Here is a 15402-nt window from a genome sequence, read left to right on the forward strand (position 1 = left end):
TGCCCAAACTGGAGCGAGACGGATCCGGTGAGTCCTGCAGGAACCTGGGATCCGGTCTGGAGTCCAGCAGATTAGGATGCTGAACGACTGGCCTTTTACTTTAACTCATGATTGATTGTTGATCGGTAGGGATTAATTAAATATGTTACGACGAATCCAACGGAGAGGAAGTTCGGAAGGATCACAATAACAACGTTGTTTAAAGTTAAAATTCAGACACATTTTTAAATATCGTCTCATAATAAAGAAATGACTCACAAAGTCGTAATGTGGACTTTGACTCTGAATCTTATGCATTTAAATTCTATTGTCATTCATTATTCATGTTAAAGTCCCAGATTTGACATACATACATGATATTAATGTCATGAATAAAAATAGATCAAAGTCCATTAATCACTGCATCAGTTTGCATTTAATTTAAATTTAGTTATTAATGTATCATTTAGATAAATACATGTAATACCTTTATATTTGATTTGCCAAGTTTATCTATTTCTTTCGTTTAAAGCAATAGCTCACCTTGTAGTCTGATGTGACTCTGATGGTGTCTGTCTGTCTGCCTGCCCGTCTGACTGTCTGTCTGTCTGCCCGTCCACAGCTCCGGTCTCAGCTGGCCGCCGCGTCCAGGGCCAGAAGATCTCGTGGTGGGAGGGGCGGAAGGGTCTGGCCTTCCTGCAGGACGTCCAGCTGGTGGACGGGGAGCTGGTGGTGCCGCAGCCCGGCCTCTACTACGTCTACGCCCAGACCTACTTCAGACACACCCACTCCCTGGAGGAGGAGGGCGAGGACGGCGAGGAGGCGGCGGCGGCGTCCGACGTCGGCCGGCCGCTGCTGCAGTACGTCTACAAGAAGGTGAGGACACGTTAAAACACTTCAGCTGAGTTTCCATCTCACCTCACAGGTGGATTTATTACATATTCATCCATAAAGGGTTCCTCCACCTTTTATCAAAGTCACATTCAAGCACTTCAAGGTGCATTTCCATGCTTTTCCAGCCCCTTCCAGCTGTGGTAAACTCCATATTTGTACCAATCCAATGGTCAGTATTCAGTCTACTTATTATGTCACTTGTTCATCACATTAAATGAGATGTTATTGTCCTCTAAACAACCAACATGATGTTTGGAGACAGCTTTTTACAGAAGGACCACAAATGAAAGGGAAACTAATTCCACTAACAGATCCACAGAAATATAATCACCAACTATTTTCATCATCTGTTCATCATCAAAAGTCATTTTTCATAAAGAAATGTCAGAAAATACTGTTTTCAGTCCCTCAGATATGGAGATCTTCTTTTCTCTGTTCTATCATAGATGTCATCGCATACAACACACATTTCAAGACCTTTAGTCTAAATCCAAGCACTTTTCAAACCTTGAAAACACCACACTAAGACTCAAGTGTTTTCAAGGATTTCCAGCACTGTACCAACCCTGGATAAATAAGCACTGAAATGTGTCTTTGAAATCACCTTTGATTGATTTGATTGGGAGACATCGCTGTTATTCACGTCACTGATACGTTGGGGGATTCGAAGGGGGCGGAGTCAGTGCAAGTCCAGCGTAAACAACTTAATATCACAGAAACATGAACAACATGGCCGTCGTGTTGGTTGGACTGTGAATCCTCTGTGTTGCATCCTAACGTGGCAGACGATGCAGTGAAACGTCCAGAACGAGGAGTTTTCTAGCGTCGTGTCATTTGGATCGCAGATGTGCCTTCAAAGAGTTTAATAAATAAAGACCAAATGTGAAGCTTTCATGGAGAAACCTTGGGAGGTTTTGTGAAAGTGTCCAGACTCGCGGCGTCGTCCTTCTGAGACCCGAAGTCTTTGTTCCCGGGTCGGGGATCGATCTTGTTGATGTTAATAAATCCACACCGACAGAACGAGAGCTGATGTATTACAAAGGGATTTCTACCCACAATATGTTCTCACAAAACATCCCTCTGGTTTTAAAAGGGCCCGCGTTAGAAGTGGCTCTGTGGCTGACGAAGTGTGGAAGTGAGTGAGTAGCTTCTGTTAGCACAGCAACCGTAGCTAGCGCTAGCACGCCTGCAGCCGCTGGCTAAACTAATCTAACTTCACCGCGAATAGACCTCAAAACTCTTAACTGAAGCATCGCAAACTTCATCAACATGTTTACGTGATTAAATATCTTGTTGGATATGTTGTTGAGATACCTGGGTCTTGGTTGGCTTCGCATTTCTACTAGCTATAGCCATCATCCCACCACGGGCTGCACCTGAAACTCACCAACATGATAATAAGTAACATCACTGACATTTATTACATACGACTCCCGAGTAAGAAACCAGTATTTGTGAATTTCAGACCGTTAACGAGCAGCTGTGCTAATGCAATGGTGCTAATGCAATGATGCTAACGCAGCAATGCTAACGCAGCGGGGTGCTAACGCAAGTAATAACAGGTGCAGCTAAGAAGCTGTTTGCTGGTCATGTGGAATAAAACAAACTGAATAAAATATGTTGCTTTTTCCATGTGTGATTCTGCTTGAAAAAAAAAGAAAAGATATTGATATTAAACGCAATTAACAATCAGCTCTTTATCGGACTGATTGCGTGACCGTAGCCGATTTTATCGTCTTTACGGCCGTTTGTATACTCACATGTCTTCTCCCACCAGGTGACCTCCTACCCGGTTCCCATCCTGCTGATGAAGACGAGCCGGACCTCCTGCTGGTCCCGGGGCTCCCAGTTCTCCCTGCACTCCGCCCACCAGGGGGGGCTGTTCCCGCTCGGCACCGGTGACCGCCTGTTCGTCACGGTGACCAACGCCTCGGCCGTGGACATGGACGAGAAGAGCAGCTTCTTCGGGGCGTTTCTCATCAGCTAGACGAGCCGACGGGCAGGAAAACACGCCGCCGGACCTCCGGACTCTCCAGGACTGTTCCATCAGGGAGGTCTGGATCTTCAGGATCACAACCCGAAAGACATTTTGACTTTGTGGTCGGGGAAGAGATGGATGCATTTGTGTGACGGCTAAATCAATCAACTAATTCGTATTTGAGTATTTTCTCGGACTCTACAAAGATTAGAGTTTCTGCCAACATTTCTTTAAGGCAGAACATATTTTTTTGTATAAAGTGTTCAGAACAGCAGACTTTCTTCAACAAAACCACTGTTTGACAGGTTCGCAGCTGGTTTCTGTTACTGGGATTCAAACCTGGAAGCAGTTAAGCACAAAAAACATGAAGCCAAAAGGCTGAAGTGCCTTAAACCTGCCTTCTTTCTAATGGCCATCAGGGGGCAACGGAAGTAAGTGTGATTGTATCGAGAAGTGAAACCACGTCCCCCCATGGGACCTGATTTTAGAATAAATATGTCCAGTCGTCAGCCTTGAGACACATAAGGTTTTGATCCTGATTAAATTGTACGATGAATTTACACGTACGATGCTGGTCAGTTTAAAAGACCATTTCGGAAGTCAAGAAATTGGCATTTTCTCGTATAACCTTAGGTTGAAGTATCAGACTGAAAACACTTGATAATAAGAAGACGCACCCAAAAATTTCTCTCCGAAGCTACGATGCCGGGTGTGTTCGGTTCAAGTCCAGAAAGTCTCAACATGTCACCAACATGGCCGTTCAGCTCATCTTGCTAACTAGCTAGCTTAGCTCCGTCCCCTCACTAATGTAACGTTATCTCGGAAGAGAAAGCTGGAGCGAGTCCCGTTGTTAGCGTGAGTAACGTCTTCTCGTGTCCTTTCTGGTTGCAAGAAACCAAGATGGCCGACGGTCAAAAACCAAGATGGCGTTCACAAACCAACATGTGACATCACGGTTTCTACGTCCACTCCTTATACAGTCTGTGGCCAACTTCTATGCTGCGTTCATGGTCAGCGGTTTTCCAGAAATTTTATGAGTCTACATCTAGCAAAACTCAGCTGGCGCCACCAACAGGACAGAAAAGATGCAACAGTTTACACGCGTTATGACACTCAATCAATCGATCAATCAATCTCATCGGTTGAAAACCTGAGATCTGCCTCAGAGAATCGTTTGAGTAAAAATCTTACCGGTTGAGTTCCTGGACGCGTTCGCATCGAGATGTAAATATTTTGTCGTTTTTATTGTTTTTCCTAACAAGCCTTCAAATTCTGAGTCCGGAGCGCTCGGAGCGTTCTTCAAACTCAAGAAATTAAAACCACTGGATTTCTGCTGCCATCTTGTGGCCTTTCATCAGCCTGGAGTTACCACGACAACCGAGCGAGCGCCGGCGGCCGATGAAGGCCATAACATGTGGCTGAAAGCTCCAGAACAAAAAAGTTATAGCTCGGTTCTATTCGGGAAACATCCACAGTGATGATATTCAGCTTTAAGTTCTTATTTCCCCCCAAATATGACAAGAATGCCGCATTTATTGTAGCACTTATGTAAATATCACAACACAGGAGCTTTTTAATTTGTTTGAATGTATAAACCCTCGTCACGTTTGTTTTTTAGCGTTCCTTTGGGAATATTTGACCCCAAACATGATGGTGGTTTAAAGTCATTTGTGCTTCTGAGCTGCAAATCGGTCAACGAATTGATAGTTTTATGTAATTTATCACACATTTTCTATCATATTAAACTGAACATCTTTGGGGATTTGGGACAAAACAAGACATTTAAAGAAAGCAGCGGGACCAAACAAATCTAGAAAGTAATCGATCTGAATGTACCGACATAAATCTGTAGAGGTGGATGTTGAAGTCTCAAAGACTAATTGAAATTAATGTCTTATTGTATTTATAGTATTAAGAATTAAGTGTTGCAGTGACATTCCCAGATAAAAAGGGAAAATGCTCCATTACTGTTTTTCTATATTGTGAGAAAACAATTCTGAAAACATGAAGCTCACAAATCAAGAAAAACAAAACCCCCTCCAGACTGCTGAATCCCTCCGTTTCCACTCAGACACGATCACTCAAGATCACTCAACCAGGACAGAAATCTGAGGGATCGCCTGATGTGCGTATCTTTAAAAGCAATACAACATCTGGAAACATCCACCTGCAGTCGGTCTCCGCTGTCAGCTCGACCTCCCGACGCCTGAAAGGCACAAAAGAAGAAGAGAGACACGACTGCACACTAATGAGGTTGTAGACGATAAAATATATTTGTTTTGCCAGAAAAGACCAAAAAAATGTCAATGTGAATGTAAATAAGCAGCTGGTTTTCTCTGTAAATATGTGAAATAAAGACACTGTAAAAGGAACGTTTACCACGTCTGATTTAAAAACATCTTGTATTCCTCTGATCAATACGGTTCATTGATCAGTCGTGCCACGTAGGAATCACCAGGGAAACACACCATTACTCCGAGTGGGTCATTTACATTCCAGTGGTATTTTTATATAGTAAATTGAGTATTGATGATCAGGAGCCTGCTGGGAAAGAAAGACTGCACAATAAAACAACATAACGGAGAAGAATTGGACATATTGACAAGTTATAGAGCTTTCTAATTGATCATTTTGATTTTAAATCAATGCCTATTCTAGTTGTTGCAGTCAACAAAACATCTCCTTGATAAAAAAACAAAATATTGAGAGTTTATTTGACATTTTAAAGGGCGTTCTGCCACCGGCTGGTGCTATTAACTATAATTTATAGTCAACATGAAGGTCAATGCTGCCCTCTAGTGGAAAACTACAGCAAATAATCACACAAAAGACACCTGTAAGTTTTTGATTTTCTTTCTTTTTTGTGGAAATATGTTACAGTTATATTACAGGTATTTAAATGCCCGAGGGAGAACAAAACAAAAAACATTTGGAGACTAACACTAAGAAGGAGACAGCAACTAAACCGAGACAGAAACAGTCCAAACCGGATCGGCGTCCGACACATAACAGGAGACGTCCAATAAATACTGCAAATGGTGTTAACGCAACTTATTAAAAACAACAACAGAAAACGGGGACAAAAGACGATGAACACGGGCGCGTGCTCCTTCCGTGCGTCCTTTGTGGTATTTAGCAGCATGTGCGGAGCTTCTGGAAACCCAAAACTTAAAGACGGCAACGATGTGCGGGGGATCTGCAGCCAACCAGAGTGTTTAACACGAGCGGTGGATTTGAGGAAAAAGTGCTTCATACGAGAACGCGCAAATGTTTGAGCAGGTTTGACACAACGAACCAGCGACAGTTTGTCCTCCACAAAAGTTAATGTTGCCAGTTTTATATATGCTCTTTTAAATATATAATAACAGATGATGGTCATGTTTGGGTGTCTGACAGCAACTCATATAAACATTCAAAAAGACAAACAGCTGGTGTTTAATTCTTATCTCAGTTCTTGCGATTAAAAACTATTTTTTTAGCGGTTCTGGTTTATAAGTGAAAAACTACAGTTTTGGTTGTGTGGAAATCCTCTGGTTGAATGCAGGTCTGCCCCCCCGACACCATTCATCCTCCATGGGTTTTTAACACAACTTCTAAAATATATCAGAAAATGTCTTCTTTCAATGGAAACCGATACGTCCACGTACAAAAAGATCTTTTGATATAAATTACACAAGTCTCTCTTGATGATGATGATGATGTCGTCTCTGATCCTGCTAACAAGGTTCATCTCCAAACCAAACCAAACCAAACCCCTCACTCACTGACACACACACACACACACACACACACACACACACACACACACTCACTCACTGACACACACACACTCACTGACACACACACACACACTCACTCACTGACACACACACACACACACTCACTGACACACACACACACACTCACTCACTGACACACACACACACTCACTCACTGACACACACACACACTCACTCACTGACACACACACACACTCACTGACACACACACACACACTCACTCACTGACACACACACACACACACTCACTGACACACACACACACACTCACTCACTGACACACACACACACTCACTCACTGACACACACACACACTCACTCACTGACACACACACACACACACTCACTGACACACACACACTCACTGACACACACACACTCACTGACACACACACACACACACACTCACTGACACACACACACTCACTGACACACACACTCACTGACACACACACACACACACTCACTGACACACACACACACACTGACACACACACACACACACTCACTGACACACACACACACACACACACTCACTGACACACACACACACACACTCACTGACACACACACACACACTGACACACACACACACACACTCACTGACACACACACACACACACACACACACACACACACTCACTGACACACACACACTCACTGACAAACACACACACACACACACACACACTCACTGACACACACACACACTCACTGACAAACACACACTCACTGACACACACACACACACACTCACTGACACACACACTCACTGACACACACACACACACACACACTCACTGACACACACACACACACTGACTGACACACACACACACACACACACACACACACACACTCACTGACACACACTCACTGACACACACACACACACACACACACACACACTCACTGACACACACACACTCACTGACAAACACACACACACTCACTGACACACACACACACACACACTGACTGACACACACACACACACACACACACACACTCACTGACACACACACACACCCACCCAGCATAGCTACGTGACATGCTCTACACGTTATCCACAGTAGAGAAGCAAACAAAAAAAAGTCAATCCCCACTGAACATACAGCAACGCTTGTTCTTCTTCTCCTCTTCCACACTGTATCTGTAAGCGTGACCACAAGCATGGTGCAGTTTCAGGCGACGGATGGAGGGCGACCGCATCAGCTGGTGACCCCTCGCCATCGCCGGTCACTGTAGCTGCCTTGTTCTGGCTCCGCCCAGCAGGTCCCTGGCACGCCCAGCTAGATGACAACCCCAGCTGGATGACGCCCCTAGATGGATGACGCCCCTAGATGGATGACACCCCAGCTGGATGACGGCCCCCCAGCTGGATGAAGACGCCCCAGCTGGATGACACCCCCAAATGGATAACACAGCTGGATGACGCCCAGCTGGAGGGGGGGGAATGTGCGTAAAAGACTGACTGGAGGAGGGGCGAGACCTCAGCAGTCAAACCGCATCTCCAGTGAATCGTCAAAGCCCCTGTTGTCGTGCCCCGCCCCCGATAAAAAGGTGGCGGTGACGGGCGCCCCCGTAGCCGTGGTGACGTTGAGGAGGGTGTTGCCGGGGGAGCTGGTGGCCGGGCTACGGAGGGCCGCGGCGGCGATACTGGTGAGGTTGATGCCCAGTGTGAGGCGAGTCTGTTCCAGAGCTTTCTCCGGCACGGCGAAGGCCTCCAGCTTCTTCTCTCCGTTGGCCATGTAGGAGTTCTGGCAGCCGCGGCAGATGCAGTCCAGACACGCCTAAAAACCACAAATAAAATGTATTTTATACACTCAGCATGTGAACAGCCCCTCAGTTTGTTCAATACATTCTCCAAACAAATACATGACATGGTGGTGGTGTTTTAAAAGTTTGGTTCAACTTCATTAACAGCCAAAGCTCTTTATGACCGTGTCAACGATATCTCATCCCCATGAATGCCTCCGACAGAAACAAATGAGTCATAAAACTAAAGTGTGTTCTAAACAAACTCCAGCTTCGTTAAGTGTAATGAGCCCCCGGGTGGAAATTCACTTAGTAAGTATACGTCGTTAACCATAAGCACAGATGTATTTCCAGACATTAGCGGTGCCAGCGGCAACAGCAGCCCGTATGGGGGCTGTGCTGTGATTAGAGAGGGGGGGGGGGGGGGGGGCAGCCTCATCAGCAGTGTTCTCACCTTGCGGTTGGAGTAGCAGGGGCAGCGCTGCCCCCTGCAGGTCAAAACCGAGGGGTTCTGCGTGGCTCGGCCACACTTGCAGCCCTTCTTCTCCACGGGCTTTTTATACAGTGGCTTGGAGGGGCTGGGTGGGTGTGTCAGCGGGTGGGCGTGGGGGTGCGGGGGAACTCTGTCACGGGGTTGTGTTCGGGGCTTGGGGGTCCCTTGCCTGGCCTTGGTGTAAGCCTTCTTGGGCCCACCTGGGTGCTCCACAGTCTTTTTCAGCGCCTTGTTGGAGACGAGCACAGTCTTGCCCACCTTCGGGGGACCACCATTGGGCACCGGGGCCAGGTGGGGGTGGGGAGTAGTTGCAGGGAACTTAGGCTCCTGCTTGGTGGTGGTGGCACTGGGGCTAGGGTGATGGGGGGAGGTGTTGGCACCATGGGGGGGCCCTCGTAGGAGGGTGGAGATGGAGAGGGGCTGCACCTTCTCGCTGTCACTTTCTGAGCGGGAGCGCTTGCGGTGGTACCGAGGAGGGGCGTGGGGGATGACCGTGGAGGGATGAGGGGGAGGCTGTAGCGAGGGCTGTGGGTGAGGTTGGAGAGGCCGAGGGCTGTTCCCACGGGGGAGGGAGGGGATGAGGCGGGAGGAGTCAGAGCAGGGGGGATAGTGAGGCCCATTGAGGCTGGACTGAGGTACAGGGGGACAGTCCGGTTGGGGGATGGGATCAGGATCAGAGTCCGTCTCCAGAGTCCTGAGCACCTCCTCAACACTCAACAACAACGGACCCCCGCCATGTTTCAGGTCATCCCCGAAAGTACTGATGTCACAGAGTCCCGACTCCCCCGTCCCCGTGACGCTCACACACACCGGGATCTCCTCCGAAAAGCTCTCCTGCTTCGCCACGCCTCCACCTGTTTCTATGGTGATGGCTTGCAGAGTTCCCGAACTGACCAGGCCATTACAATCATGCAGCCCGTTCACACTGACGGGTATCGGCTCCTCCACCTTGAGCTCCTTGGTGGGCGGAGCCTCATCAGGCTGGACCACATGGGAGGTGGAGGTGGCCGAGTCTGAAACGTCCTCGGCCTCTGGCTCGCTCTCGGCCAACGTGAGGCCCTCGTTGAGGATGGCCTGGAGGTCCGGCGAGTCGCTGGCGGCGCATGCTATGTGCGGCGCGAGCGGTGACTGGGTGATGTAGAGACAGAGCTTCCTGTAACAGTGGACAAGCAAGGAGAGCTGCCTGTTCTCCTCAAAGCGGGAGTAGTCCTTACACCAACTACAGGACGGCTTCAGCTGCATCCTCTGACCCTTACAGCCTCGACAGACGTAATGCTGACATGCTGAGTCGGTGGGGGCGATGGGGTCTTGCAGCAGGTTACCTGAAGATACGAACAGCAGGAGTAGGACACATTAACACATCACATATTTCACAGGAACATTGCTGAAACGCTCACACCGATGATTGATTCACAGGAACCAGATAAACGCAACACAGCTCGACAATGAGATCATTTTTATTGAACCGACAAATATGGGACACACGACACACGCGCCCCAACAAAACACCTGATCTGATAAATGACAGCCGCTGCTATTTAAGAATGTTTCGATTGACAAATGATTGCTTCCTCATTTACTGCTTCCTAAACTGCCGTGTATTTGTACACGCTAGCAGTGCCTGGCAACTTGCCAGATTGGATGACAACTGCTCTTTGAGAGGAGCTTCCTTAGCAACGCTGCTCGCTAGGGAGTGCAGCTGCAGATTAAGGAGGGTAAAAAAAACCCCATGAAGGTCCATTCATGAGAAACAACCACCCTTACACACTCTGCCTGTCCGATAAAACCCACACAACTGCACTAGATCTGTCGTCAACACAACGCGTGGGGGGCTTTTATATTGATTTTTATTTATTCACTGGGGGTGCTTTCTGTGGGTGTGCTGTTGCAATCGCAGCAACGCAGATATCCCTTTTATCTCAGTGGATATTCCCTGTGTATCCATTCACTACAGCTAAGAAAGACTTCCTGCATTATTTACGAGCTGCGAAAGACCATGCATTAAATATACCACCAAAATAAATCAAAGATGAGCTTTATTTACAGTCTGGCAGAAACTAACAGACTAGCTGCAGAAATGCTCCTTTACTTTCAATTACAGCTTGTTTCATTTTACAGTTACAGCTGATGGTAGCTGCTGTCGTGTGCAAACAGTAAAATAATACTCTTTATTTATTTGTGCATTATCATATGTGAAAGAGATTAGGTGCATAATATCCAGTGTGTGTGTGTTGGGACTGTTATTCAACCACACCATAAACAGAGAAACGCCCCATTGCTGCCAAACAGCACACAGAGGGGGGGTGTGTCATGATGGGTGTTGCTGAGAACTATGATGCGTTCATGGCGCCCCGGAAACGCGGTCGTCCGATTTAACAGACACATTGCATTCATTTAAGTGAATCTGCTGTGATTATTAGTTTCTACTATGAGTCAAATATTAACAGTACTGGAAGATATTTTAGATAAATAAACATGTTGAAATATTAAAGCAATATAAGTTATGTAAATATTTGGTTTATATCCCATTATTGATGCAAACAATCACCTTATGTGAAATATTATTTTGAGTAGCATATTGTAAATAACTTATCAAACCCCGTCTTTAAAATATTTTATATCAATGCTGCCCCTGTGTTTTCTACTGTCTGATTTCTTAATATAACAATTGGTTATTATATTTTACTGTATTTCATTTTCTCCTGATTGTATTGAATTATGTTGAAATGTTTTTACTTTAATTTGTTGTCAGTGATTAACTAAAACTACCAACTAAATACAGATTGGTGAATCGTGCAAAATACTCCCATAAAACTGCAAATAATAAAGTTACTGCTTCACTACCCATTAGTGGTATCGATGGTCATTTTTCCGACTGCACTTGAATGCAGCATAATTTAAGGTTCGCTGGCACAGCTGACAACAACGCACGTTATGGAAACCCAGTGTAAATCATTCAAATAAAGAAATAAAACACAGAGACACAGACTCACCGCAGACCAAGCAGGACAGCGACTGGCGGAAGAACGGCAGCAGCTTGCAGAGCTCCGCGAGGGCCCGGGGGTCTCGGGGGTCGCACTGCAGCACCGAACGGCTCGCGGACACGTACAGAGAGGTCGCATTCACCGGGTTCATCTCAGCTGCGTGTCCCGGGGCCCCAGTCCGGCGCGGTCCGTTAAGGGTGTATTAATACGTTAAAAAAGTCACAACAAAACAAACTAACCGGCCGAAGCAGCGGAAGACCGGCGACTCCCCCCGCCCCCAACCCGTCCTCGTGTGTTCTGTGCAGTAAAAACACTGTTCTTGTCAACGGGGTCTGGTGGCTTTGAAGGGGGCATAGATGGGTAATAACCGGCTCTGTCGTCCAGTCTGTAAATCCCACATGTACGGCGGTCTGAGCGGGGAGCAATGGAGGTCACTCATCCCAAGTCACATCCGACCCATCCTCAGTGTGAGCCCCCCCCACCCCTCCACCAGCTCTCCGGGTACCGCTGCTTCCAACCGGAGGATTGCGAGTGCAGGCCGAGCGTCGGTTCATCCAAGGCGGCTCGGCTCGTCTCCGTGCAGTCCGTGTGTTATGGTCAGACAAAGCATCGTGTGGCGCTCTTTCCTCCAAACTAAAACGGCACCGCTACTCACAGCTGGTTAGCTGGCAGCAGAAGCTCCAACGGGGTGCTTTCGTGACAAAGTGGTCCGTCTTGCAGTGCTTTCCCCCCCGATGATTCCATAGTCCACATGCACGCTCGTCCCGGGGTTTCACGTCGGTGCAGAGGGGGTGTCACGCGATGCATTTATGGCTCTCACACCGCGGCTCTCCGTCTCGCCGGGCAGCGCAGCCCCCCCTAAGCCGGGCTCGTTATGGTCGTGTTATTGTTCGCGGAGATATAAGGCGGCTCGAAAACAAAACAGGCCGCCCCGCTTTCAAAGGCTCCTTTCGGGTGAGAAATGTCGACAGCAGCACGTTGATGTGACGAGAGACAGGCGGCGGAAAGGCCGTGGGTGGCGAGGCAAAAAAAACGCCAAAGCTGCGACGCTTCTGTCGGTATAAAGAAAAAAATAAAACCAGCGGAAGCACCGGGCTCTGGTGACGCCGCTCGCCGCCTGAGTCGCACCGTGAAGCCGGCTACAGAAGCAGGCCGCTACCCCGTCTCTCCTCTGGATTAGCGGGAGTCTCTCGTTCGCGCTGCTCGTCTCGGTGGGAATTTAGCGGGAAAGCCAAGATTTTAGCTGAAATTATATCTTCCCGCAGCTTTTCGTAGATCCCCAGAACGTCAGCGAAGACCGAAAGTGGATAAAATCCCTGTTTGTGTAGCTTGCTATCGTTAGCCGCGGAGTATTCCTCATTACCTCCTGTCGCTTTTCCACACACAAACAAGAGGGCGCTGTTGCCCAGATCTCGCGAGAACAAACGCAAAGCGGTTAATTTAAAAAAACAAAACAGTAGCATGGACGTCCATGGTGGGAGCTGTTGACACCAACAAAGTCAGAAACAGGAACAAAATAAACTAATAATAAATATATATTCATATGTATTCTAATACAAAAAATAAACAAAACTAAATGAATAAAGAAATAATGAATTGTTAATGTATGTCGTTTTTACAAGTCATAGAAAACTATTTTTTTCAGACAAAACAAGCAATTGAATGATTGTTAAAATATTGTGATTATACCTTTTTCCTGAATCATAATCACAAAAAACGAATCTGTTTAGTTGGAAAAATGTGGATGGAAGACAACTCCCACAATGCACAGCTCCCCAGGCCACGCCCACCTCCCCAGTCCCCTGTCGGTTTGACCTTTATGAGGTCTGTCGCAGTCTAACAGTAATGTGACAAAAAGTGTACAATCATCTGTTGAATTGACAAACATCATATGCGTAATTCGTGGCACAATTCAATCATGTTCTGTCTCTTGGCGTTGACTACCGTACATATTTTCTTCAAAATAAGCTCCCATGTTGGTCCGTCAGAAGGGGCGGGGCTTAGCCTCTCTATTATAAACCCCCTCAAATGAGGCCAAGGTTGTGATCTTTTGTTTATTGCCGTTTGTTTGAACGTGTGGTGATAACGTGTAGTTCAGAGAAACAAACACTGCGAGGTGCTGTCTGAGAACAATCGCTGTGAACCAAGAAAAAAAAAAAAAAGGGAAGAGAGAATTTATTTCTCTTTTTCTTGTAAAAAATACCAAAACCAAACTTACTTCCTTGCAATCACTTACTGATAGGAACGTTGACACACTTGTACGCATCAAATCTATCACCTTAATCTTGTTTTCTTCCTCTTCTCTTGTTTCTCACATGAAGACTTGACGTTGCTGACCAGTAGGGACTTCCCACTTTGAGGGTTGTGGTGGCCTTTTCTTATTCATGGCAGCACACAACTGTTTTTTAAATCTATTTATATAGACTAAGATACGTTGGGAAAACAAATGCTGTCCTGTCTGTGTTCATGACATCATATATACATCATACTGTGTTTTTATAAAACAAAATATTAATATATAAATATAAATAAATATAAGAGCACTGTCATTGTTTTTTCGGACAGCCAGCCTTTCTACTTTAGACATAAACAAGATTACAATTTTAAATAAAGTTATGTGGGTCAAAATAATGAGTGTTGGCACAACAATGTGTTTAATATATTAAGACTTAAAAACAGGAAGTCACACACGCTGAAACCTAATTTCACAGAATTAACGTCTGAGATTCGGCCGCATTCCATTACTCTTTTAGGGTTCCCAGCAGCGTCTCATACTGCTATGACTGTCTCAGGTTATTATTGGAACAGTGGATGTTTATATATAGCTGGTTCGTGAGTCTGTGGGACTTATTATTAGAGTGTCTCTGAACTGACTCGTGAGTTTGGGTGATTCCCCTTTTCTTGCTCATGTAAAAATGCCAAAAACACAAAATAAAGTATTGATCTGTGATTTAATATCAATAACCAGATGAAAAGGATGCTGAAATAACTCCATCATGATGGTGATCAGTAAAAAGTGCTGAGTCATGCTTTGTTAGGTCTGTCTGCAAGACCACAAGATAACTCCTGTTAAAACGCTGGTTTTCTGAATGGAGTCTGGTTGATGGTGCTAGGCTACGCTAACATTGTAGCTGCTCCACCAACACTCCAAATAAGGTCATCTAGACATAAATACAGCAGAGACCTTGTTGTTTGGACCACAGACAGTCTCTGGTTCCTCCACATAGTCTGGTCTGGTCTCTGGACTCATGTGAGCTACTATCTACCCCTCTGGGGGACCACAGACAGTCTCTGGTTCCTCCACATGGTCTGGACTGGTCTCTGGACTCATGTGAGCTACTATCTAGACCTCTGGGGGACCACAGACAGTCTCTGGTTCCTCCACATAGTCCGGTCTGGTCTCTGGACTCATGTGAGCTACTATCTACCCCTCTGGGGGAACACAGACAGTCTCTGGTTCCTCCACATGGTCTGGTCTGGTCTCTGGACTAATGTGAGCTACAATCTAGACCTATGGGGGACCACAGACAGTCTCTG

At 46.3% G+C, this 15402-nt stretch overlaps 2 protein-coding genes across 4 annotated transcripts in view; one reads left to right on the forward strand and one right to left on the reverse strand.

Annotated features, from left to right (window-relative positions):
* Nucleotides 1-4697, forward strand: part of LOC311028848 (tumor necrosis factor ligand superfamily member 10-like) — a gene marked incomplete at its 5' end in the record, with an annotated part of 7807 nt that extends 3110 nt beyond the window's left edge. The window contains 3 exons of the mRNA XM_084033645.1: nt 1-27; nt 602-855; nt 2651-4697. The exon at nt 1-27 is cut by the window's left edge and continues 90 nt beyond it. Of these exons, the coding sequence (XP_083889771.1) occupies nt 1-27; nt 602-855; nt 2651-2860 (491 nt within the window). The 3' untranslated portion in view covers nt 2861-4697. The remainder of the gene's footprint in view (nt 28-601; nt 856-2650) is intronic.
* Nucleotides 4698-4838: 141 nt separating this feature from the next.
* Nucleotides 4839-13238, reverse strand: msl2b (MSL complex subunit 2b). 3 transcript variants are annotated; one of them, XM_084033222.1, is made up of 4 exons: nt 11875-13238; nt 8843-10203; nt 7488-8423; nt 4839-6606 (listed from the first exon to the last, which is right to left on the reverse strand). In XM_084033222.1, exons 1-3 carry the CDS (start codon nt 12014-12016, stop codon nt 8124-8126), a joined length of 1803 nt encoding a protein of 600 aa, XP_083889348.1. In that variant the 5' UTR covers nt 12017-13238; the 3' UTR covers nt 4839-6606; nt 7488-8123. The 3 variants fall into 3 exon arrangements, with proteins under 3 accessions (XP_083889348.1, XP_083889346.1, XP_083889347.1); XM_084033220.1 differs by having other exon boundaries at nt 7426-8423; XM_084033221.1 differs by having other exon boundaries at nt 7410-8423.
* Nucleotides 13239-15402: the final 2164 nt, after the last annotated feature.

The sequence above is a fragment of the Eutrigla gurnardus genome (genome assembly GCF_963514095.1).
Source record: "Eutrigla gurnardus genome assembly, chromosome: 18".
NCBI lineage: Eukaryota > Metazoa > Chordata > Actinopteri > Perciformes > Triglidae > Eutrigla > Eutrigla gurnardus.